General features: G+C 36.5%; 1 protein-coding gene across 1 annotated transcript in view; it reads right to left on the bottom strand.

The window, feature by feature from the left end:
• RXFP1 (relaxin/insulin like family peptide receptor 1) overlaps positions 2,695 to 27,249 on the bottom strand; it is a 116,368-nt gene continuing 91,813 nt past the window's right edge. Inside the window, exons 12-18 of the mRNA XM_013970550.2 lie at positions 22,976 to 23,047; positions 19,588 to 19,659; positions 18,494 to 18,565; positions 16,425 to 16,654; positions 13,877 to 14,287; positions 12,662 to 12,880; positions 2,695 to 3,473 (exon numbers count right to left, since the gene is read on the bottom strand). Of these exons, the coding sequence (XP_013826004.2) occupies positions 3,172 to 3,473; positions 12,662 to 12,880; positions 13,877 to 14,287; positions 16,425 to 16,654; positions 18,494 to 18,565; positions 19,588 to 19,659; positions 22,976 to 23,047 (1,378 nt within the window). The 3' untranslated portion in view covers positions 2,695 to 3,171. The remainder of the gene's footprint in view (positions 3,474 to 12,661; positions 12,881 to 13,876; positions 14,288 to 16,424; positions 16,655 to 18,493; positions 18,566 to 19,587; positions 19,660 to 22,975; positions 23,048 to 27,249) is intronic.

Here is a 27,249-nt window from a genome sequence, read left to right as displayed (position 1 = left end):
CACTCCTGTATTCTTGCCTAGAGAATTCCATGGATGGAGGGGCCTGGTGGGCTGCTGTCCATGGGGTCGCATAGAGTCGGACGACTGAAGCAATTTAGCAGCAGCAGCAGCATGTAAGGACAGAAAGGACTCAGATCTGGCTTCAGTAATGATGACATATAGGTTTAGTTGCCCTGCAACATGTGGGGTCTTCCCAGTTCAGTCACTTAGTCGTGTCCAACTCTGCGACCCCATGAATCACAGCATGCCAGGCCTCCCTGTCCGTCACCAACTCCCGGAGTTCACTCAAACTCACGTCCATCGAGTCGGTGATGCCATCCAGCCATCTCATCCTCTGTCATCCCCTTCTCCTGCCCACAATCCCTCCCAGCATCAGAGTCTTTTCCAATGAGGCAACTCTTCACATGAGGTGGCCAAAGTATTGGAGTTTCAGCTTTAGCATCAGTCCTTCCAATGAATATTCAGGACTGATCTCCTTTTGAATGGACTGGTTGGATCACCTTGCAGTCCAAAGGACTCTCAAGAGTCTTCTCCAACACCACAATTCTTTGGCGCTCAGCTTTCTTCACAATCCAACTCTCACATCTATACATGACCACTGGAAAGACCACAGCCTTGACTAGACGGATCTTTGTTGGCTAAGTAATATCTCTTCTTTTCAATATGCTAGGTTGCTCATAACTTTCCTTCCAAGGAGTAAGCATCTTTTAATTTCATGGCTGCAATCACCATCTGCAGTGATTTTGGAGGCCAAAAAATAAAGTCTGACACTGTTTCCACTGGTTCCCCATCTATTTCCCATGCAGCGATGGGACCAGATGCCATGATCTTCGTTTTCTGAAGATTGAGCTTTAAGCCAACCTTTTCACTCTCCTCTTTCACTTTCATCAAGAGGCTCTTTAGCTCCTCTTCACTTTCTGCCATAAGCAGGGATCAAATCCATGCCCCCTGCATTGGCAGGTGGATTCTTAACCACTGGACCACCAGGGAAGCCCTTAGAACTTGTTTTTGCCCAAGAAGTTACCCTGTACTTCTCAGGTATTATCTCTCCAACCCCTCTACCCTGATAACCTCTGATCTACTTTCTGTCTGAATTTGCTTATTCTAGGTATTTCATGTAAGTGCAATCATATAGTTATTTCAACTTTTTGTGTCTGGCTTATTTCATATTCATTTTGTTCTAGCATGTGTCAGAATTCTTTCCTTTTTGTGGTTGAATAATATTCCATTGTGTGTGTACACCACATTTTGTTATCCGTTCATCAGTTGATGGGCACTTGGGTTGCTTCTATCTTTTTGCAACTATGAATAATGCTATGATGAGTATTTGCAAACAAGTATCTGAATCCTGTTTTCTTTTGGGTTTATACCCAAGAGTGAAATTGCTGTATCATATGGGAATTCTATGATAAACTTTTGTGGAACAACCAAATGATTTTCTACAGTGACTGCATCATTCTACATTCCCACCAGCAATGTAGGGGCTTCCGAGGTGGCTCAGTGGATACAAAATCTGCCTGCAATTCAGGAGACTCAGGAAATGCAGGTTCGACCCCTGGGTCAGGAAGATCCCCTGGAGGAGGGCATGGCAACCCACTCTAGTAGTGTTGCCTGGAGAATTCCATGGACAGAGGAGCCCGGCAGGCTATAGTCCATAGGGTCACAAAGAGTCAGACATGACTGAGCATGCATGCACAAACAAAACCAGCACTGTAGAAAGGTTTCAGTCGCAACATCCTTGCCAATGCTGGTTTTTTTCCATTTCTTTAAAAAAATTGTAACCTCCTAGTAGGCGTAGTGTTATCTTATAGTGGTTTTGATTGTATTTTCCTAATGAGAAGTAATACTGGACATGCTTATTGGCCATTTGTATATCTTCTTTGAAGAAATATCTGTTTAAGTCCTTTGACTATTTGAAAAATTGAGTTGCTTGTCTTTTGTTGAGTTGTAAGAGTTCTTTATGTATTTTGGACATTAAACCCTTCTCAGATATATGATTTGTAAAAATGTCCTTTCATTCTGGAAGGTTGTCTTTTCACTGTGTTTGTTTATGTTCTTTGATGCACAAAAGGTTTTGATTTAGGTGGAGTCTGGTTTATCCATTTTTTCCTTTTCTTACTCGTGCTTTTCATGTTATATCTAAAAATCCACTGTCAAATCCAAGGTTTTGAAGATTCCCCATATATTTTCTTCCAAGTAATTTATGTTATGTTTATATCATTGATCTGTTTTGAGTAAATATTTATATATAGTATAAAGTAGGGGTCCAACTTCATTCTTTTTCATGGTAATATCCAGTTGTACTGGAATCATTTATTGATAAGGCTGTTCTTTCTCCATTTGATTATCTTAGCATATCTGTTGAACATCAATTGACTGTAAATATGAGGGTTTTATTTCTGTACTCTCAGTTCTGTTCCACTTATCTCATTCTAGCTTTTCTGATTCATTCCTTTGCAATACTTTTATCACCTTTTTACAATCTCATATAATGGTGCTCATTCAAAGCAAAAAGACAACTGGGCCGGAAATTGATAGAAAGGTGCTGTTTTGAGTTATCTTTTTTTCCATAGGAATAAATGTGTATTGCCTCTCAAGTGTATGAATACTTGAAGAGAGGTAAAATGAGTTCTTAAAACAAAATATCTGTATTTTGCAAATAATGAGACATTCTCTCTGATGTTAGTATATTGATTATTAGAAAACATTAAACTTTTATTTAAAAGTGTCCATGATCCTTATGTTTGCAAGACAGGCAAAGCTGTACCTTAAACTAAGAGTTGCAGGTGAACTTTGTATTAATATATTCTTGTAGTTATACAATTTAACATTGCAAGATTTTTTATTATTTGCTCCCAGGAATTTACCACAGTGCCATGCACATAGTGGGTACTCAGTAAAGGCATGCTAATAGAACAAATGAACCTTTCTGAAATATATTTCTGTTAATTTCCTACCCAAAATATATACTAATACATACATATTATCAATATAATTTATTTACCTTTACATGGGCAGCAGTCATTTTGATTTCTCCCAAATAACCTCATGTTCTTCTAAGCAAATTGATTTTAGCCATTATTATAAATTATTTTGTAGCATTTAGTTTATACTCATAAATCCATTATGAAACATCTCACAGTATTCTGTGTAGAAATTGGTATCCGTCAGTTATGAATAGGAGTTGAGTTTAGTTGATTGAGAAATAAGTGATAATTCAGAGGAGTCTGTGAAAAGAACTGGCTCCATTAACTCAGAAGGCATCTCCTGCATGGGCCACATTTCTACCCAGATGAATGACGGGGCATATGTCTTCCGACTTCCTTTGCTGTCTATAGATCTTCTCTGTCTGTAGTTATACCAAAACTGATGGATCATTTCTTTGAATGGTCTTGTGGTAAGAGTATAGAGAATCGGGTTCAAAGCACTGTTGATAGGCAGAATAAAAATCACTACCCAAGAAGTTATGGTACCTGGAAGAGAAAAATGAAATTCGTTGAGTTTCTGTGGATGTTTACAAGGTATGTAAACATCTTTTCCTTAGTTCTCCCCTAGGTGTCTTTTTAGTCTTAATTTCCCGCCCCTGATGTCACATAATTAAATACCAAGTCTACATGTAGCTCCAGGATGTTTTTCCAGGGTGTTAGTATTTGAGGGGGTGCTGACATTTCACCCTGTATATTGTCACCCTGCTTATTTAACTTATATGCAGAATACATCATGTAAATTCTGGGCTGGATGAAGCACAAGCTGAAATCAAGATTGCCAGGAAAAATTCAATAACCTCAGATATGCAGATGACACCACCCTTATGGCAGGAAGTGAAGAACTAAAGAGCTCTTGATGAAGGTGAAAGAGGAGAGTGAAAAAGTTAGCTAAAAGCCCAACATTCAGAAAACTAAGCATGGCATCCGGTCCTATCACTTCATGGGAAATAGATGGGGAAACAGTGGAAACAGTGTCAGACTTTATTTTGGGGGGCTCCCAAATCACAGCAGATGGTGATTGCAGCCATGAAATTAAAAGACACTTACTCCTTGGAAGGAAAGTTATGACCAACCTAGATAGCATATTAAAAAGTGGAGACATTACTTAGCCAACAAAGATCCGTCTAGTCAAGGCTATGGTTTTTCCAGTAGTAATGTATGGATGTGAGAGTTGGACTATAAAGAAAGCTGAGCACCGAAGAATTGATACTTTTGAACTGTGGTGTTGGAGAAGACTCTTGAGAGTCCCTTGTACTGCAAGGAGATCCAACCAGTCCATCCTAAAGAAAATCAGTCCTGAATATTCATTGGAAGGACTGATGCTGAAGCTGAAACTTCAATAATTTGGCCACCTGACATGAAGAACTGACTCACTGGAAAAGACCCTAACACTGGGAAAGATTGAAAGCTGGAGGAGAAGGGGACGACAGAGGTTGAGATGGTTGGATGGCATCACTGACTCAATGGACAATGAGTTTGAGTATTCTCTGGGACTTGGTGATGGACAGGAAAGCCTGGTTTGCTGCCGTCCATGAGGTTGCAAAGAGTCGGACACAACTGAGTGACTGAACTGAACTGACATTTCAAGGAACAGTTTTCCGGCTAAGTAACCTCCTGAATACATCAACAAAAGAATTCTAGTAGCTAGAAATGTGTTTTTGTTTTTTTTTTTTAACCAGGTGATTACATATTACTCTGATGTGATTCAATTTTAGGAAAAACAATATTGTTTAGTATTTAAGTCATACTTTTGCAAGTGCTTTAATTATTAGGTAGTGCATGTAGTATTTCTTAGAATATATAGACTTATCCTTAATATATTTCTGCTATTTATTTGGTTTGAAAAACTGGTATGCATTTTTAGGCTTTTGACTAGATATTTATTTCAATAAAAACATCTTTGGCTAAACTTATCTTAAAATTACTATAGTATATATGCAACTACCAAATACTCAGGTTTTCTTTATGATTTAATTTATGCTATGTTTCCTCTTTTACTTGTAAAATGTAAGGCACTATCACCACTAACCATGGGAAAAAGCAAAATTAAAATTGTATGTTTATAAATTTTTAAAGTGTGAGTGCATATTGCAATATGCCTTACAGTTAACAGGATTTTATACATTTTTATTGTGGTAATTATATATAACATAAAAATTTCCATTTTAACCATTTTTAAGTGTACAGTTCAGTGGCATTAACTACATTCAGATTGTTGTGAACCATCACCACCATCCATTTCCAAAGCTTTCTTGTCTTTCCACACTGAAACTCTGTGCCTTTATACAATAACCCCCCATACCTTCCTCCCCCTAATCCCTGACAACAGCATTCACAAAATTTCTGTCTTTGTGAACTTGATTACACTAGTTACCTCATATAAGTGGAGTCATACAGTATTTGTCCTTTTGTGACTGGCTTGTTTCAATAGCATAATGTCTTCAGAATCTATCCATATTGTAGCATATATCAGAATTTCCTCCCGTTAAAAGCTGAATAATAATCCACTGTGTGTGGTTTAAGCATTCATCCAGTGATGGACACTTGTTTCATTTCCACATTTTGGCGTCTGTGAATAATGCTGCCTTGCACTTGGGTGTATGAATGCATGGTTCCCTAATTTCAGTTCTTTTGGGTATATAATCAGAAGTAGAATTTCTGGGTCCCATGGGAATTCTATGTTTAAATTTTTGAGGAACCACCATAGTGTTCTCTATAGCAGCTGTGCCATTTTACCTTCCTACCAGGACAAGAGTTCTCATTTCTCCACATCCTCACCAGTACTTGTTATTTTCTGTTTTTGAGAACAACCATCCTAATGAGTGTGGTGCACCTTATTTTGAAATATCAAGAGTGCCTTATCATCATCTCTCACACTCTGGGGTAATGTTCCTTAAATTGCTATGTAGTCCAGGAATAAAAATTTCTTATGTTCTGGAAAAAATGAAGCAATTACTTGATAATCATATTGGCCTGTGTTCCTTTCTGGTCATCTCAAGCATGGAATTATTAGAATTTCAACACACTGAAAGTAATTTATTTGAGCAATTAATACACTAGAGGATATCAATGGTAGATTGGGTGATACGGAAGAACCTGGAAGACAGAATAGTATAAATCACCCAATTAGAATAGCAAGAAGAAAAAATAATTTTAAGAAATGAGGATAGTTTAAAGGACTTCTGAGACAAGTATACAAATATTTGCAATAGGGGTCCCAGAAGGTGAAAAGAGACAGGAAGGTGGAAAATGTATTTGATTAAATAATGGCTGAAAATTTCCTTCACCTGAAGAAGGAATCAGATATCCAGATCCAGGAAGCACATAAAGTCCCAAACAAAATGAACTCAAAGAGATACACACTAAGGCATACAATAATTAAAATGTCAGGAGTTAAGGATACAGAGAGAATTTTAAAGGCAACAAGAGAAAGACAAAGAGTTGCCTACAAGTTGATTTTTCAGAAGAAACTTGCAGGTCAGAAGTGGGTGGCATGATGTGTTTAAAGTGCTGAAAGAAAAATACTTATAAACCGGCTATGTTATCATTCAGAATTGAAAGAGCACTGAAGTTTCCCAAGAAGAAAAAAAATTAAAAATTCATCACTACTAAGCCAGCCTTATAAGAACTGTCAAAGGGATTTTCCAAGTGAAAAAAAGGCCATAATAAAAAAATAATATATATGAGGAAAAAAATCTTATAGATAAAGGTAAATATACAGAAAAGGCAGTGGATCAACTATTTAAAAGAACTAATATGAAGATTAAAAGACAAAAGTATAACTTAAACAGTTAGTGCTATAAAATAGACATCAAAATGAAACTTCACAGGGAAATAATAAAATGAAGAATAAAAAGTATATATATATGTATGTGTATATATATATATATACACACATACATATATATATATATAGGAAACTACAAACCATAAACCAACAACAGATACACACACACACACACACACACACACACACACACACAGAAACAAAGGGAAAGGAATCCAAACATAACACTAAAGAAAATCAAGGATAGATGCTAAAAGACAAAAAGGAAAACTATAAAAACAACCAGAAAACAAGTAGTAAAATGGCAATAAGTACATAACTATGAATCACTTTAATGTAAATTTAATCACTTTAAATGTAAATAGACTAAATGCTCCAGAAGAAAGACATAGGGTGACTGAATGGATTAAAAAATAAGCACCATCTGTATGCTATCTACAAGAGAGCCACTTCAGAACAAAGAGTCACACATACTGAAAATAAAGAGATGGAAAAAGATATTCCATGTAGATAAAAAGAAAGTCGGGTTAGCAATATACATATCAGGCAACATAGACTTTAAAGAGAAGTCTGAAGCCAAAGACAAAGAAGGGCACCTATATAATGAAAAGGGGTAAACCCAAGAAAAGGATATAACACTTGTAAACACATATGTACCTAACACAGAAGCACCTAAATATATAAAGCAAATATCATCAGACATAAAGGGAGAAATTGACAGTATTACAAAATAGTAAGAGACATTAATACCCCACTCACATCAATGGCTATATCATCCAGACAGAAAATCAATAAGGAAACAGTGGCTTTAAGCAACACATTATATCAGATGGACTTAATAAATATCTACAGAATATTCCATTAAAAACAGAAGATTAATAATCTCAAATATGCAAATAACCTTTTCTAGGATAAATCACATGTTAGGCCACAAAACAAGTCTTCATTAATTTAATAAGACTGAAATCATATCAAGCATCTTTTCCAACCACAATAGTATGAAACTAGAAACCAGTTACAGGAAGAAACTGGAAAAACACAAATGTGTAGATTAAACAACATGCTACTAAAAACCTAATGGGTCAACAAAGAAATCAAAGAGGAAATAAAAATATCTTAAGATGAATGAAAACAGAAACACAACCCTCCAGAATGTATGGACTACAGCAAATGCAGTTCTAAGAGGAAAGTTTATAGTGATTCATCACCACCTCAAGAAATAAAAAAATCCAAATAGACAACCTAACTTTCTAATTAAAGGAACTAGAAAAAGAACAAACATAGGCCTAAGTTAGTAGAAAGAAGGAAGCAATAAAGATCAGAGAAGAAAGAAATGAAATAGAGACTAAAAACAATAGAAAAGAACAGTGAAATTAAGAGTTTGTTTTTGAAAAAAATATTGATAGATCTTTAGCCAGACTCATCAAGAAAAAAGAGAGGAATCAAAACGGATAAAATTAGAAATGACAAAGTAGTTACAATTGATATCATACAAGTACAAGCAATCATCAGAGAAGACTACAAACAGTTAAAAGCCAACAAATTGGGCCATCTACAAGAAATGGATACATTCCTAGAAGCATAAAATCTTATAATAAGAGTGAATCAGGAAAAATATGGAAAAAGGTATTCCGTACAAATGGAAATCAAAAGAAAGCCAGAGTAATAATATTTATATCAGACAAATGACTTTAAAATGGAGACTGTTACAAGCAACAAAGACTCTTACTACCTAATAATGAAGGGATCAAATCAAGAAGAACATAGAACAATTATATATACATATGCATCCAATATAGAATCATCTAAATATATAAAGTAAATATTAGTGAACATAAAGGCAGAAATCATTAGTAACACAATAACAGTAGGGGATTTTAAAATCTTATATCAATGAGCAGATCATCCAGACAGAAAATCAATATGGAAACACTGGCCCAAGTGACACATTAGACCAAATGAACTTAATTTTTATATATATATATATATATAAAATTTCATCTGAAAGCAGAATATTTTTTTTAAGTGCACATGGAACATTCTGCAGATCACATTCCAGGCCACAAAATGAGCCTCAGTAAATTTAAGAACACTGAAGTCATATCAAGTATCTTTTCTGACTATGATGCTATGAGACTAGAAATCAGCTATAAGAAAAAACCTGCAAAAAGCAAGTGGAGGCTAAACAATGTGCTACTAAACAACCAACAGATCGCTGAAGAAATCAAAGAGGAAGTAAAAAAAATACCCAGAGGCAAATGTAAATGAAAACAGATGATCTAAAATCTCTGGGATGCATCAAAAACAGCTCTAAGAGGACAGGTTATATCAATATAAGCTTTGTTGTTGTTGTTTAGTCGCTAAGTTGTATCTGACTCTCTGTGACCCCATGAACTGTAGCCCGCCAGCCTGCTCTGCCCATGGGATTTCCCAGGCAAGAATATTCAAGTGGGTTGCCATTTCCTTCTCCAGAGGATCTCCCTGACCAAGGGATTGAACTCATGTCTCCTGCATTAGCAGTTTCTTTACCACTGATCCACCTGGGAAGCCCAGCAATGCAAGCTTACTTCAGGAAATAAGGAAAATCTTAAATAAACAACCTAACCTTACACCTACAGGATCTATGGAAAAAAGAACAAAAAAAATTCAACATTAGTAGAAGGAAATGAATCATAAAAAACAGAGCAGAAATAAGTGAAATAGAGACTAAATATACAATAGAGAAGATCAATGAAACTAAAATCTGGTTCTTGGAAAAGATAAACACAACTGGTAATTCTTAACCTGATTCATAAAAAAACAAGGAAGAGGGTCCAAATCAACAAAATCAGAAATGCAAAAGAAGTTACAACTGACATCATAGAAATACAAAGATCATTAAACAGACAACCTAAAAGAAATGGACAAATACTTAGAAAGGTACAATCTCTTAAGACTGAACTAGGAAGGAAAAGAAAATAAGAACAGACCAATTACAAGTACTGAAATTGAATCTGTGATTAAAAATTCCTAACAAAAGTCCAGGACGAGATGTATATTTTTATATACCAATTATGAACTATCAGTAGTCAAGAAAACCATCCCACTTACACTCAAATCAAAAAGGATAAAATACCTAGGAATAATCTAACAATGAAGTGAAAGACCTGTATTCTGAAAACTGTAAGACACTAATGAAAAAAAAATGAAGATAATACAAATACACGGAAAGATATACCATTTTCATGGATTGGAAGAATTAATGTTGTCAAAATGTCCATATTACTCAGTTCAATCTATAGATTCAATGCAAATCCTATCCAAATACCCATGACATTTTTCACAGAACTAGAACAAAGAATACTGAAATTTGTATGGAACCACAAAAGATCCCAAATAGCTAAAGCAATCTTGAGAAAGAGAAACAGAAGTGGAAGTATCATACTTCATGATTTCCGACTATACTACAAAGCTACCATAATCAAAACAGCATGAGGACTTTCCTGGTACTACAGTGATTAAGAATCTACCTGCTGGGACTTCCCTGATGGTCCATTGGTTAAGATTCTGAGCTCCCAATGCAGTGGGCCCAGGAATTAGATCCCACATGCTGCAAGCAAGAGTTTGCATGCTGCGCTAGGACTTGGCACAGACAAATAAATAAAAAAAATAAAAGAATCTACCTGCCAAGGCAGGGGACATTTTTTCAATCCCTAGTCCAGGAACTAAGACCCCACGTGCCATGGAACAGCTAAGCCCATGCACCACAATTACTAAGCCTGCATGCTGCAACTACTGAAGCCTGCATGCCCTAGAGCCCATGCTCCACAACACAGAAGCCACTTCAATGAGAAGAAGTCTATACACAGCAACTAGAGAGTAGTCCCTGTTCATTGCAACTAGAGAAAGTCCATGCACAACAATGAAGAGCCCGGGCATGAAAAGCCCATGCACTACAACAAGGACCCAGAAAAGCCAAAAATAAAGAGATAATTTAAAAAAAAAAATGGTATGGCACTAGCACAAAACAAAGACACAGTCAATGGAACAGAATAGAGAGCCCCAAAATAAACCCACACATTTATGGTTAGGTAATGTATGACAAAGGAGGCAAGAATATACAATGTGAAAAAGGCAGTCTCTGCAACAAGTGATTGTTGGGAAAGGTGCACAGCTACACTGAAAAGAATAAAAGTAGAACATCCCATTACACCTTATACAAAAATAAATTCAAAATGGATTAAAACCTTAAATATCAGACCTAAAGCTGTAAAATTAGAAGAAAACATATGCAGTAGACTCTCTGACATTAGTGTTAGCAATATTTTTTGGTTTCTATTTCCTCAGCCAAGGGAAACAAAAAATTAACAAATGAGACCTGATTAAACTAAAAAGCTTTTGCACAGCAAAAGAAGCTATTGACAAAATAAAAGACAACTCCTGAATGGGAGAAGATACTTGCAAAAGATGTGACTGATGAGGGGTAATATCCAAGATACATAAAGAACAAATACAACTCAATATAAAAAAAATCTGTTTAAAAAATAGGAAGAAGACCTGAGTAGTCATTTTTCCAAAGAAGACTTATGGATGGTCAATAGGCACATGAAAAAATGCTCAACAACACTAATCCTTAGAGAAATGCAAATCAAAACCACTGTGAGATATCACCCCACACCTGTCAGTGTGGTTATCACCCATAAGACAAGAAATAACAAATGTTGGTGAGGATGTGGAGCAAAGGAAACCCTTGTACACTGTTGATAGGAATATAAATTGGTGTAGCCACAATGTAAAATAGTATGGAAGTTCCTCAAAAAATTAAAAATAGAACTACTATACAATCCAGTGATTCCACTCCTTGGTATATATCGAAAGAAAGTGAAAACGCTAATCCAAAAAGATACATATATCCCAATGTTCATTCCAATGCTGCTCTCAGTAGACATGATATGGAAGCAACCCAAAAGGCCATTGACAGATGAATGAATAGAAAAGATGTGGTATATAAACACAATGGAATGTTACTCAAGTTTAGTAAAAAAAAGAATTAAATTTTGTCATTTGTAACAACGTGGATGGCCCTGGAGGGTATTAGGCATAGTGCAATAAGTCAGACAGAGAAAAACAAATACTGTATGTTTTCACTTATATGTTGAATCTAAAAAACAAAACCAGCAAACAAATATATCAAAACAAAAACAGACTCATGGATACAGAGAATAAACTAGTGGTAACCACAGAGGAGAGGGCTGGGGGTAGGAAAAAATGAGTGAACGATATTAAAAGGTATGAACTACCAGTTATAAGATAAATAAGTCACAGAGATGTATAGCACAGGTAATATAGTCAGTATTTTATATTTACTTTGAATGTTGTGTAATCTATAAAAATACTGAATTGCTATGTCATACAGCTGAAACTAATGTAATATTGTAAGTTAACCACACTTTAACACGTTGAAAATTTTAAAAAGAAAACTATTTAATTTAAGAAAGTGTTAGTCACTCAGTCATGTCCAGTTCTTTGTGGCCCCATGGATTGAAGCTCGCCTGGCCCCTCTGACCGCGGAATTCTCCAGGCGAGAATACTGGAGTGGGTGGCCATTCCCTTCTCCAGGGGATCTTCCTGACCCAGGAATTGAACCCGGGTCTCACTTCATTTAAGAAAAGAACTTAATTTACAAGTAAATAACATTAATCTAAAAATAAAAGGAAACGGCTTAGGAAAAAAAGAACTAAGCAACTTCCTCCGAGTAAACATTTGATCAATGAACAGCGTTTTAACTACATGTAACTCTGACTTATGATTCTTGAAATGAGTAACTGTTAGGGATCTTAATACTCTTTCTAGAGGAACTCTGTAGGAACAGGTTTATTATATCATTACAGGAAGAAAAAATTTGTACCTGGTATTTCTACCTGAAGCAATGAGAGAAATTTCAGTATAAAGATGGGTATCCAGCATAATGCATCAGTAAATACAATAAAGAAAAATCGTTTGGCAAGGATCATCTCTTTTCTAACTTGATTCTGTACTTCATTTGCTGTTATGGCACTTTGATGGATGCTGTAAAACATACTTCCGTAGGAAAAAACTATGATGAGAAATGCTGCCAAGTTAATACCTGTTAAGAACACATAGATTATTATTAATCAATATGAGCATTCTTTCAAAACAAACATACCTTTAGCAGTTATTATAAAGGAGAAGGCAAAGACCACAAGGTACTTTTTGTTCTTTATAAGAATTACTAAAGTGCAAAAATCATGAATTAAAAAATTTAAATATTGTTGGAGTTATAAGAATGATGCAATGTTTAATTTTAAAATGACATATTAAAATTAGATTTCAGTGATTATAGTGATTCAGTGAATATCCTGGGATTATTAAATTAATCTGTCTATTCTTTTTGTAATTCAGTTACATACTTTGAGAATATTTTTTCAAAAGGAAACACTTGTCTACTCCCAAGCCAAAGACCTGTGTTGCTACTTTGACTCTATTATAAATGCAAAGAGTTGGAATATATTTTGCTTAGTATTATTAGGGTGAATGCATGAAATGCAAGTGTTTTAAGTCTTGTCTTTTATTAAAGTGCATCATATGTGAATTTATATGATAAAGTGGTAATTTAGAAAAAAATTCCCTTTAGGGAGTTTTGATAAAATCCACCCCCAGTGTCCATTCTGGCTAGAAGATCTGAAATTAAAATAAATGTTAAAAGACATAAATTGTGACTTATTTTAGCATTTAAATAAAGGGGCTTTTAAAAAATACTCATTGTAAGTCTTGAATCTGCTACAGTATTTTTTTCTCTTTTTTTTTTTTTTTTTGGCTGAAAGACGTGTGGGATCTTAGTTCCCTGAACAAGGATTGATTTTGTTTTTGCTATTCTTTTTGTTTCATTTTTGGATGGCGACACACAACATGTGAGATCTTAGTTCCCTTGTCAGGGATCAAACCCACATCTCCTGAATTGCAAAGCAGATTCTTAACCAGTGGACCACCAGGGAAGTCCCTCCAGCCAGGGATTGAAACTGCACCCTTTATATTGGAAAGGGAAATCTTAACCACTGGACAGCCAAGTCCTTGAAAAGGCTTTTAATACAGAATTTCTTACCAAGAAAAATTGCCACTGAATAAATCTGGGCTCCAGTACTTTCTGCATCTTCTGAATGAAGAGGGAAACATACTCCGTTGGTGCCATAGTAGTTTTTGAAAAATTTCTTATTGCTCAGTGGAATGAAAGCCACAATAACCCCAATAATCCAAATAAGAATCAAAACTGTAATGGTTCTGCATTTTCCAAGTCTTAAACATCTAAAAGGATACACAATGCAGATATATTTTTCCAGTGTCAGAAATGTTAAAAGTAACACAGATACTTCTGTGGACAGAATGGCCAGGGACCCCAGAAGCTGACAATGAGTGCTCTCCATCCACAGCTGCGCATGTTTATTGTATTCTCCTCGAAACTTCAGGTCAAAGGCTCCGATCACAAATAAATAGATTCCCATCAAGCAGTCGGCACCTGCAGGAATCAGTAAATTTAACAAATGTAGAGAAATAAATAGGTGAAATGGAATTATCATTAAACAGTAATATTTTTAACATTAGCCCCAAATAGACAAGTGTCTCTATCTTGGGGGGAGGTAAGATGTATTCTAAAACTTCATTTATGCGTGAGGACCATTTCATCAACTCTCTCTGATAACAACGCTTACAGCATCCTCTGCAGCTAAATATGTAAGCATGTCTCTGCTTTTATCTAACACACAGGTCTGTAAGAGCAGGGATCTTATCTGTTTTGTTTTCCTTCTTAGTCCCATCACCTAGAAATGCTGAATAAATGAGTAAAATACAAATATGTTCTGCATTCAATTACAGACAAGATAGGGGTATTATAATTTGGTTCATTTCTTCCACTGAAATTCTCCCAGTTTAAGAAGTTAAGTCATTCAAAATCCCAGAGAAAGTATTTCAGAAGCTGCTATGATAGCGTAATGACTATGAATTTTGAGGTCTATAATTTAGAAGATATGAATAATTATGAAGTGCTCTGTAGTTAGTATAATTTTAAGGGGCTTCAATGTCTTATCCAGAGGTGGTCTAAGCAAAACTGTTCTGATTCTTTCTTCCCATGTTAACATCTTTCTCTCTCTGTTCAGACTCCTCCAAATCAGTTGTTCATGTGATACATTTCTTGATGTATTTTCTAAGTAAATATTGCATATCATAAAGAGAATTTTTTTTTCACTGTGTAAGCATTCTACACAATGATCCTAAAATCACAGTATAAATCAAAAGACTAGCCTTAATCTTTAAACACTGAGGTTATATTCTAGCCTTTACCAGGGAAATTGAGTGAACTCAAAACTTTATAGCTAGCAATACAAAGTAGTTAATTTCTGAGTTCTGATTCTTAGGCAGTTTGCAATGAAAAAACATTTCAGCCTCAGACTTTGAATGAGTGTAGGGGTAAGACATAGCACAGCACTCATAAAAAGTAGGACGCCATGTAGATGGATGTTTGCTTGAGGGAATAGGGGTGAATTATACGCCACTTGACCCAGATTATAAGCAACCGGAACACTAGTTTCTTGCTTTTATTTCTTTTTTAAAATATTCTTCATTTAACATACTACCTTGCAATCACATTTCAACAACTTTAAAAAATTTAATATTACTTAAAACACTTTCTTATTTAAATATTTCAAATTATGAATGGAAAAGATGTTAGAAGCTCAGAGACCAGAAGAACAATAATGTCTGAACTTAGTGTCTATGAACTGGATGTGCACACACAAAATAAACAGAGCTCTGGGTGTGAAAATGTGATGATGAAAGGTTTCAAGGTTATTCATAGTAAAAAATTTTACATGCTTTCAAAAAATACTACACAGGCTTTCCTGGTGGCTCAGCCAGTAGAGAATCTACCTATAAATCAGGGGACCCGGGTTCGATTCCTGGGTCAGGAGAAGGAAGTGGCAACCAACTCCAGTATTCTTGCCTGGAGAATCCTATGGACAGAGGAGACTGGCGGCCACAGTCCATGAGGTCACAAACAGTCGCACACAACTGAGTGACTAACTCACAAAATACTATACTTTTACAGAAGAAAGTGAATGAACAAATGCTTCCTTATCAGACAAAATTAATGAATGAGAGCTTCATTAATCTGTGTAAGGTGGCTGAGTTTTCTTACTTTAAAAACTTTCTTATCACTTTACTTTCATGTAGCATTTCATTGCGGAGAAGGCAATGGCACCCCACTCCAGCACTCTTGCCTGGAAAATCCCATGGGAGGAGGAGCCTGGTAGGCTGCAGTCCATGGGCTCGCGAAGAGTCGGACAGGACTGAGTGACTTCACTTTCACTTTTCACTTTCATGCATTGGAGAAGGAAATGGCAACCCACTCCAGTATTCTTGCCTAGAGAATCCCAGAGACAGAGGAGCCTAGTGGGCTGCCGTCTACGAGGTCGCACAGAGTCGGACACGACTGAAGCGACTTAGCGGCAGCATTTAATTGAATGCTTAGAAAACAGCTAAGCAAAGGGGAGAAAATTTTAACACCCTGTGATTCTAGTACTCTGGTTACTTATTTTCTAATGGTAACACTTTTATATATTTCAAAACTTGTAGTTCCTCTTCAGCCAGGAAATACTCACAGCAGAGAGAAATGATTGACATGGCATGCAGCTTGTTTTCAGACCTGATATAAGGTCGCATACAGATGACAAAGATGTTTCCAAAGCACGTAACTGCAGACACAACCCAGACGAACACTCTCTGAATAATGCTCGCCAAGAGATCCTCTAAAGATGAGAGTCCATCAGTGTTTGGTTTACAGATGCGAACATGTGGTGCATAGCCACAGTATTGAAATCTCTTAAAATAGCTGTAGTGCAAAGAGAAGGGAAAATAAGACTTTAAACTGAAATGTCACTCTACCTTAGTATCTATTTTCTCCATTTCCTCTGTAAAAAGAAAACATCTTAATATCAGTCTCAGAGGAATAAAAGTAAAACATTAAGGACACTAAAGTTTTATTAAGAAACTTAAGTTTAATTCTTATTAACTTGATTTTACTATAAAAGAATGGGTGGAAGCAGTAAATGGGCATAATGAACAGACAAGCATTAGACATATTTTAGAATATAAATCAATTGTTGTCATGTGATCAAGATAATACACTGAAGGAAACTGTTACTGGGTTTTCAGTGCTTGGTACATAGCTCCTGTGTTGCTGCAATTGATTTTGCTTTTTCACACCTGGGGGAAGAGAGTTAAAGGCTTTGTCCTCTGTGTGTCTATGGCTTTTCTGTTATAGACATTGTATAATAGGTAACTACTTGCTAACACATTTATTCTCACACTAGATTTTGGTACATGATAATGCGTTGGATAAATATTTGTTGAGTGAATTCTTTCATCAGTAGAGAGACCTCCCTTGTTAATAAAAGACACCACTTGGATAATCAGTAATTACTACTGTGTACTACCAACACCCACACCATTTATTGAGCATTTTTGAAGTATAACTTCTCAAATCAGGAATAACTTCTTAAATCAGCTCAGTGAGGTTGGTGTTGCTGTCACTGTATGAGGAGATGAATCTTCAATGGAGGCAAATTATCTGCTAGGAAACTTTCTACTAAGTCCAGAAATTTAGTATTCAAATTAGATCCATTTGCCCCTAAAGCCATGCACTCTGGCAAAAAGCATAAATGATCTTTATAGTATAAAAAGCTGTAGTAATACAAGATAAAAACTTGACAATTACAGTCTATAGTCCTGTTGTTTAACTCTTGCTGCCTGGATCCCAGGATCTGCTCAATTCAAGTCTAGTCCTTGAGTTGTTTCTTGGGTTTTATGAGTTACACCAATTTCTTTCAATAAACTCTGCTTTGCTAAATTTTGTCAGAGTGCTTTATATTGTGTGTAACCAAGGAAACTTTTATAAACACGCCCTGAGGAATTATGGAAAAAAAAATCAGTGTCCTCTGTTAGATTTAAAATACAAGCAAGATTATAGAGTGGTTGTGGCTGCCATGACACTTTCTAAATTATTGAGAATTAATTGCCTTGGCAAGGAGATCACTCTAACATTGTGTGTGTGTGTATTATATATACATATATATATACTGCTATATACCACATTCAACTAAAGAAAATGTTTCTAAAGCATGTAATGATGGCATGATGGGACATGATGTTTGAATAAAAGATTTTTCAGAGTTTGCCATTTTATCCATACACCCTTGCTCCATCATGTACTGACACTGTGGGCAGTTTTCACTGAGGAGGCTTTCTCTCTTCCTTCCTCCATTTACATGAATTATTTACAATTGTTTGATGTTGTTTATGTGACTTCCTACTTTTTCACCTGGTTGCATGTATGCCATGTGCACCAGTTGCTAGCTTAGTGGACAATCATGAATATCTGTGAATGTCACGAGAGGTCATTAGAGCTTACAAGCCTGAGTGGGTTCCCTCCACACTTGTGTTTTCTGACACTCAAACAAATCTCATTTCATTTTCTCAGACCAAATCATGGACAACTAAAAATCACCTCACCTTATATCTATGCTTTAAAAGTTAGTTATTGTTTAGGCAAATTAGTCAGTAGAAAATGTTAATAAAGTGAATGTACTGCATATGGGGGTATTGGCACAATACAGGTGGAAACCTAAGAGATTAAAAATCAAGGTGAAGAACAAGAAAAACATCTGCTTACATGTAAGAGAGATTCATGAGAGGTCTAAACATCCTCTGTTGGATATTTGAAATTTCAATTCCATCTAGGCTGCTAAAATATCAAATTATCAAAAAACATATGTTATGCAGGGTATAATGAGCTTTTGTGAAGGACAGTTTAATATACAATTATTTAACACTTATTCTGAACTAAAAATTCATACTTAGCCTTCCCTGGGCACTTTCCCAGTTCCTTTCATTGCATGAAAGATTTTTAAAATTCTATAGTGCTTTACAATTTTCCAAAGTTTCACACCTATGATTTCATGTGATCCCATAATAACCCTTTCTTCCCCCAATGCTTTTTTGATTCTGCTATTTATATACAATATAAATACTTATATTTATATTGATTCTATATCTTTCCTATTTCAATTTTTGGCTTCTAATAGATTGTGGCATGATGCTTTTTTCATAGTAACTACTCAACAAATGTATGTGAAATAAATGAATAAACACTGCCTTTTGACGATATTGCAATTGCAGAGAGGGGCATTTTACATTCTTGAAATGTTTCTAATAATTTTTTAATAACTTTTTTCTAATAAAATTACATTTTACTGAGGGAACACTTAAAAGAACTGAAGCACACTTTCTAAGGCAATTCATAGAACTAACATAATTTAGGTTTAACACCACACATAATGTGTGTGTGTTTGTGCGTGTGTGTGGCAAGTAAAGATTTATATAATCTAGAACATTCTATCTTGGGATAACAATAGTTATAATAAACTCTTAGATACCCCCAGTGCTAATGAAGGAATAAATATGTATAGATGCCTTCAGAGAATCAAAACAAAGAATCCAATATAAGCTCCTGGTGATTATAGAAACACAGAAAGTGATTACTTATTATCTAATTTTTAGCTCATAAATATGAAAGATTAAACTAATAGCCATCTGTTTGTTTATAGCTCAGCAAGTACTCACATGGTTTCTGTAGAGTTTAACTAACATCCTGGGAATAAAGCTTCTGATTCAAGACTCTATTAATCTTATTTTATAGAATTTATTAGCTATTAGTACATAAGTAAAAAATGTATCATAAAACTATCCCCATAGGTGTATACTTACAGAGACTTGAGTTTGACAAGATTATCAAATTGGTTGGCTTGAATTGTCTGGATTGGGTTATAGGAAAGATTCCTGTTTAAAAAAAAACACAAAAACAACAGCAGCAATTGGTCATTTCTAGAAAGGATTTGAGTAAAGAGGAAGTATACCTGTTGACTGAGGGTTGCTTGTAAACATTAGCAAAAAAGTATATCAATGGCACTTGTACCATAGGGCTCATTAGACATTCAAATGGATTAATGTAGATAGAACTCTTAGAACCATGCGTGGCTCTCAGTAAGTGTCTTGGTGACACAGAAAAGCTAAGACCACATGATTATGAAGGCGGGGTGGTCCAGGGTGGTCCCACCAGGGAACCGGCAGACTTCCCAAACGGAAGCCACACCGCTTCAGATTTTGCCTATCATCAGGTGTGATTTAAATAAAAGAGAAAAAGTCTCATTTAGTCAAAATTTGAATGAATGAAACCATATTGAATGCTTTTTACAATAAATCATGCGGCAAATAGTGGCATATTGCGTTAGCAAGTTATGAGGCATAAAGTGAAAAGTAAATGGCTTTATGGCTAGGAACAAAGAGATGAAGATAGTGCTAGAAGTTCTATCCAGAGGGATTAGGCAAGAAATAAAATAAGCGGCATCCAAATTGAGAAGTGAGAAGTAAAATTATCTCTGTTTACAGATGACGTTTTATGTGTGAAAAGTGAAAGTGTTAGTTGCTCAGTGGTGTCAGACTCTGTGATCCCACGGACTGTAGCCCACCAGGCTCCTCTCTCCGTGGAATTCTCCAGGCAAGAATACTGGAGTGGGTAGCCACTTCCTTCTCCAGGGTATCTTTTGAACCCAGGAATAAAACCCAGGTCTTCTGCATTGCAGGCAGATTCTTTATCATCTAAGCCACCAGGAAAGCCCATTTTATGTGTATAAAACCTTAATGATTTCACACACACACACATACACACACACAACTGTTGGAATTAATAAACAAATTCAACCAAACTGCTAAATACAAAATGAATGCACAGTAATCAGACAATGATGAATAATCAAATGCATTTCTATGCATCAACCATGAGCAATCCAGAAAGAGAATTAAGAAAATAATTTAATTTACAACAACATCAGAAGAATACTTAGGAATAAACTGAATAGAGGCTTCCCTGGTAGTCCAGAGGCTGGGAATCTGCTTGCCAATGTAGGCAACATGGATTTGATTCCTGATTCAGGATGATCCCACATGCTACAGAACGACTAAGCCCATGCCCCACAACTACTGCACCGCAAGAGAAGCTACCGAAATGAGAAGCCTCCACATTGCAATGAAGAGTGGCCTCTGCTTGCCATAATCAGAGAAAGCTTATGTAGCAGCGGAGACCCAGTGCAGCCAAAAAGCCCCAATAATCTGAATAAAGGTGAAAGGCTTGCACTGTGAAAACAAAATATTGTTGAAAGAAATTAGACACCGATAAATGGAAAGACATTCTGTGTTTGGGGACTGGAAGATTTAAAATCATTAAGATGGCAATACTACCCAAAGCAATCTAAAGATTCAGTGTAATGCCTATCAAGATCCCAGTGACGGTTTTTCTGAATAAATAGAAAGATCCATCTTAAAATTCGTTTGGAATCTCAAGGGAACCTGAATAAGCCTTGAAAAAGAAGGACAAAGTTGGAGGTCTTACTTTCTGACTCAAAACTTACTACAAAGCTACAGTAATCAGTAATCATATGGTGCTGGCATAAAGACAGTTTTATAGGATGATGCAATAGAATGGAGAGCCCAGGAATAAACTTTTGTATGTATGGTCAAATAATTTTTAACACATGCCAAGACCTTTCAATGGGGAAAGGACAAACTTCTTAACAAATGGTTCTGGGAAAACCAGATAGATGTCCACATGCCAAAAAAAAAAAAAGAAAAGAGCTTAGACCCTTAGCTTCCACAATGTACAAAATTAACTCAAAATGGATCGAAGTCCTAAATATAAAAGCTAAAACTATAAAACTCTTAGAAGAAATCATAAGAGAAAAACTTCATGACATTGGATTAGGCAGTGATTTCTTGTATATGTGATACCAAAAGCATAGGTAACAATAGAAAAAAAATAAGAATTGGACTACATCTAAATCTAAAACTTTTGTGCATCAGAAAACACCATCAGCAGAGTGAAAAGGCAACTTACAGAATAGGAGAATATAAATCATATATCTGAAATTATTTACTATCTAAAATATATATGATCTAACAACTTAACAGGGGTTCCCAGGTGGTACTAGAGGTAAAGGACCCGCCTGCCGATGAGGGAGACATAAGATACGCAGGTTTGAACTCTGGGTCAGGAAGATCCCTGGGGGGCATGGCAACCCACTCCAGTATTCTTACCTAGAGAATCCCATGGACAGACAGGCCTGGTACACTGCATTCCATAAGGTCGCAAAGAGTAGGACATGACTGAAGTGACTCAGCATGCATACACAATTTAAAAATGAGTAAAGGACCTGAATAGACATTTTCCAAAGAAGATGTGCAAATGACTGATAAGCACATGAAAAGATGCCCAACATCATTAATCATTAGAGAAATGCAAATCAAAACCACAATGAAATACCATGTCACATCCATTAGGTTGGCTATTATTAAAAAAAATACAAGATTACAAGTGCTGTTGAAAATGTGGAGAAATTAGAATCTTTGTGCAGTTAGTGAGAATGTAAAATAATGCAGCCACTATAGAAAAGAGCATGATGTTTCCTCAAAAAATTAAAAATTGAGTTACCATATGATCCAGTAATACTATTTCTGGGGCTATATACCCCAAAGAATTGAAAGCAAGTTCTTTAACAGATATTTACATACCCATGTTCATAGCAGCCCTACTCACAACACTAAAAGGTGGAAACAACCCAAGTATCCATCAATGGAAAAATGGATAAATACAATGTGGTACTTACACACAGTGGGTTGCTAATATGGATGATAATATTCAGAAATTCTGACACAGGCTACAGCATGGATGAAACTTGAAGACATTAGGCTAAGTGAAATTAGCCAGTTTGTAAAAGAACAAGGTATGTATGATTCTACCTATATGAGGTACCTAGAGATGCCAAATTCATAGAGACAAAACAGTGATAGAGGTTGGTTGGGGAGGGATGTCGATGGGGAGTTAGTGTTTAATAGGTATGGAGCTTCAGTTTGGAAAGCAGGACATGTTCCAGAAATGGATGGTGGTGATCGTTATACAACAGCATGAATGAAGTTGATACCACTGAACTGTACACTTAAAAATGGTTAAAATGGTAAACACACATACTGATGTGTATTTTAATGGCAATTTTAGAAAATGAAACAAATTAAAAATGAAGATAAAAATTCATATCAATCTTACAGTTGTGAGAGCTCCTTCAGATCCTTAAAGATATGTGGAGAAAGATTTTCAATCTTATTGCTTCCTAAATCCCTAGGGAAATAATTGCAAACATGTCATGTTATTTTCTTAAGACTTTATCCATAGTTCTGTGGTTTATTAGAAAACCATTATACAACTTTCAAACAATGTTACTAGTGAAGTTATATAAATTGGTGGTGGTGGTTTAGTTGCTAAGTTGTGTCCGACTCTTGCGACGCCATGGGCTGTAGCCCACCAGGCTCCTCTGTCCATGGGATTTTCCAGGCAAGAGTGCTGAAGTGCATTGCCATTTCCTTCTCCAGGGGATCTTCCCGACCCAGGGATGGAACCCGGGCCTCCTGCACTGCAGGCTGATTCTTTACCAACTGAGCCATGAGGAAATTAACAGAAGTCAAAACTTTAAAAAGGGAATGAATAATATCGTATATGAAACAAATCACCAGTCCAGGTTCGATGCATGATACTGGATGCTTGGGGCTGGTGCACTGAGATGACCCAGCGGGATGGTATGGGGAGGGAGGAGGGAGTGGGGTTCAGGATGGGGAACATGTGTATACCTGTGGCGGATTCATGTTGATGTATGGCAAAACCAATACAATATTGTAGAGTAATTAACCTCCAATTAAAATAAATAAATTTATATTTAAAAAACAAAATAAAAAAAGGGAATGAATTGTAAAAGATAAAAATATTTCCTCATTTTATTCCTCATTCAGAGACAATGCTTGATGGCATTTGACCTGGTTCTAATAGATCCAGTTTTCTAATTTAATTAATATTGTGCTGTCTTGTTGTCTCTTTTCCCCTCTGCCACCTCTCTCTTTCCCTCCCATCCATTCTTCTTTCCTTCCTTCTGTGCTAAAGTAGAAATATGGTTTGGAGACTTGATTTTTTCTTTTGTTTCAGTTGATTATAGTTTTTATCTGGAAGTGGATTATTTCAGGTTTCAGTTTCGTCCATAGCTGATATACACGAGGTCTTATATACTCTTGGGGCAGGAGACTTCATATATGTACAGAGGTGGGGCTGCCCACTGAGGTGTGACTTTGTAGCTTAGCTGTGAGATTTTGGACAGTACCAGCTCTTATGGTGGCTTTTATAGTAGCAACTCTCATGAGAAAGGCCTAGAATTCTTCTAAGCAAGATAGGCTTGATTTCTCCAATGTCATCATGAGAAACTAAGGGAAAGTCTAACCACTTTCCCTGTCTATCCTCAAGAAGTATTAGTTGCCGCAGGGAGAGGTAAGGATGTAGGTCTAGATGCTGTGTAAACTGGAGTGCTTATAAATCAAAAGTTAGATTATTGAATTTGAAAGGGCAGGGCAGTTTTAGATTGAGTTTTAAAACTAAAAACAAGTAAGCAATATAATCAAAATTACAAATGTCTTTGTTGTAAATGTTCTATGTTCATATTGTAATATGATTCTTGAGACTGTTTTTGTTATTTACATATTTATGGGTGAATTGTCTATGTGGATAGATTCTCCGATTTGATAACCAAAGGAATCTTTCAAAAATTTCATCCCCTTTTGAAAATTCTTCAATAGCTCATTGCTGCATAAGAGATAAAATAAAAACTGCTTAGTGTGATAGAAAAAAGTCTTTAAATATTTTATACTGTCCAGCTTAGTTTTCTACCACTTTCTGCTCAGTTAAATTGACTTTCACCAGGACCTGAATGTACCTCTGTATTCTAATCTCCAGGTTTTTGCATAGGTGCTTCCTTCTACCTGGAAAAAGCTTTACTTCTGGTCCTTCAGGTGAATACCTTCAAGATTCTGCTCAGAAAAAAAAACAACAACAAAAAGGAATTACTGTATAGCAGAGGGAACTATACTCAATGTCTTGTAATAACCTATAATGGGAAAGAATCTGAAAAAGAATAGATATGCAAAACCGAATCATTTTGCTGTGCACCTGAAACTAACACAACGTTGTAAATCAACTATACATTTTTTGGGGCTGTGCTGGGTCTTTGTTGCTGCACCCAGGCTTTCTCTAGCCATGGTGGTGGTGGTGGGCGCTACTCTCTAGTAGAAGTGCTCGGGCTTCTCATTGCGACGGCTTCTCTTGTTGCAGAGAGTGAGCTCTCGGTGTGCCAGCTTCAGCAGTTGTGGCTCATGGGCTCTAGACCCCTGGTTCAGTAGTTGTGGACAATGGGCTTAATTTCTTCTCTGCATGTGGGATCTTCCTGGACCAGGGACTGAACCTGTATCCCCTGCATTGGCAGGTGGATTGTTAATCACTGGACCACCTGGGAAGGCCAAATATACTTTTTAAAAAAGATTCTTTTCACATGTCACTTCTTCATGACTGGGAGAGTCAGGTGTTCTCATGTATAGCATTTACAGCGTCATATTAAAACTTTTCCTGTCCCTACATTCTCTTCTGAAGGGTGTGAGCTCTTTCAGTGCAAGATCTGGGTTTCCCAGCATATAGCTGAGTTTTGGACTAGCTATTCTTTCCATCCCTACAGGCAGACAATTAATAGACTGAAGATCTGTTTTCATATTTAAGTAAAAGGAGCAGGATGATTCCAGTTCCTTATATGGGAAGCAAAGTAAAATATCGATCATGCTAGTAAGGCAATGTGAAAAACAGATGTAGAAGAGTCCACTAGAATATTAAATCTCGAGCTACCATGTTCAGCCATTTCTGGTGAGAGTGCTGGCTTTGGCTATTAAAGCAAATTCGGACAAATTCTTTCATCATCAGTCACGTTATGGGGACCATTTGGCTTAGATCCTAAGTGACAAGAACAAAGACCATTTTCTCAGTTTTTGTTTTAGAAAAGTTGGTCTAAACTTAACTGGACTTAAGGTCCATTTCTGAATGGGGCTCAGGAAACACATTGTTACCTTGAGTAGTTGGCTTTAAAAGCACAAATTAGGGCTTTGCTGGTGTTTCTGTGGTTAAGAACCCGCCTTGCAATGCAGGGGACAGAAGTTTGATCCCTGGTCCAGGAAGATGCCTTGGAGCAGCTAAACTTGTGCACCACAGCTCCTGAAGCCTGTGCTCTAGAGCCCAAGGGCCGCAATTTCTGAAGCACACATGCCTAGAGCCAGTGCTCCACAAGAGAAGCTGCATTGATGAGAAGCCCGAATACCATAGCTAGAGAGCAGGCCCCACTTGCTACAACTTGAGAAAGCCCAGGGAGTGATGAAGACCCACCACGGTCAACAAATACATAAATCTTATTAAAAGAAAACTTAAAAAGCACAAGTAATAATAAATCAAGCGTGTAGCAAAGTTTCTGCCACTATTTAAATTAAAAAAATTATTTTTGGTTACACAGTGGGGCATGTGGGATCTTAGTTCTTGACTAGGGATGGAACTCATACCCCCTGCAGTGGAGGCTCCAAGTCTTAACCACTGGACCACCAGGGAAGTCTCACCAGAACTGTTTAAACTCTGAGAATTGGATCTGACTGTTGTTAATTTTGCCCTCATTAATTCTGTCGGTGGGATCAAGCAAGGAGGGGCACTGAATGCAGTCCAACCTTCTTTCAAATGGAGAGTCACTCATTTTAGGTCCAGACCCATCCATTTAAGGGTCTTCCCTGGTGACTCAGATGGTAAAGAATCTGCCTGCAATTCATAAGACATGGGTTTGATCGCTCTGTCCTGAAGATTCCCTGGAGATGGGAGTAGCAACCCACTCCAGGACTGAGCAACTTCACTTTCATGCATTGGAGAAGGAAATGGTAACCCACTCCAGCGTTCTTGCCTGGAGAATCCCAGGGACGGTGGAGCCTGGTGGGCTGCCGTCTATGGGGTCGCACAGAGTCGGACACGGCTGAAGCGACTTAGCAGCAGCAAGGTGTCCTGAGCAACATTTTAGTTACATTCTTTAATTTTTTTATGGAAAAGTTTTAGTAAATCCAAGTTCTGCCCAGCTAATTGTCAAAACATGTAGTTCTGTTCACACTCCAGATTCTTTTCAGAAAACACAAAATCAAACTAGTGGCTAGCCCAGACTTTAACAAAACTCCAATTGTAGAAATGAAGCCATAAAAAAAAGAAATAAAAACTGTCTGAAGAGCATGGGCTTCCTCCATTGTCTTGCGTATATTTTATTTGGAGAATCACCTACTCTGTGGCTTGACCGCAAGGCTTTGATTGATCAGAGACTTGCTTTACTGTCCTTTGGAACAGTGTCATTGATCTTAAAATGGGACGTTATAAATAGCTGTCTCAAGCTGCTCTCTTGACCTTTATTACAGGTTTGGATGTTGTTATCCATGGCAGTGTCT

This window comes from Capra hircus, chromosome 17, assembly GCF_001704415.2.
Source record: "Capra hircus breed San Clemente chromosome 17, ASM170441v1, whole genome shotgun sequence".
Classification (NCBI taxonomy): domain Eukaryota; kingdom Metazoa; phylum Chordata; class Mammalia; order Artiodactyla; family Bovidae; genus Capra; species Capra hircus.
Note: the sequence above shows the minus strand (reverse complement) of the source record. Positions and strands in the feature narration are given on the sequence as shown.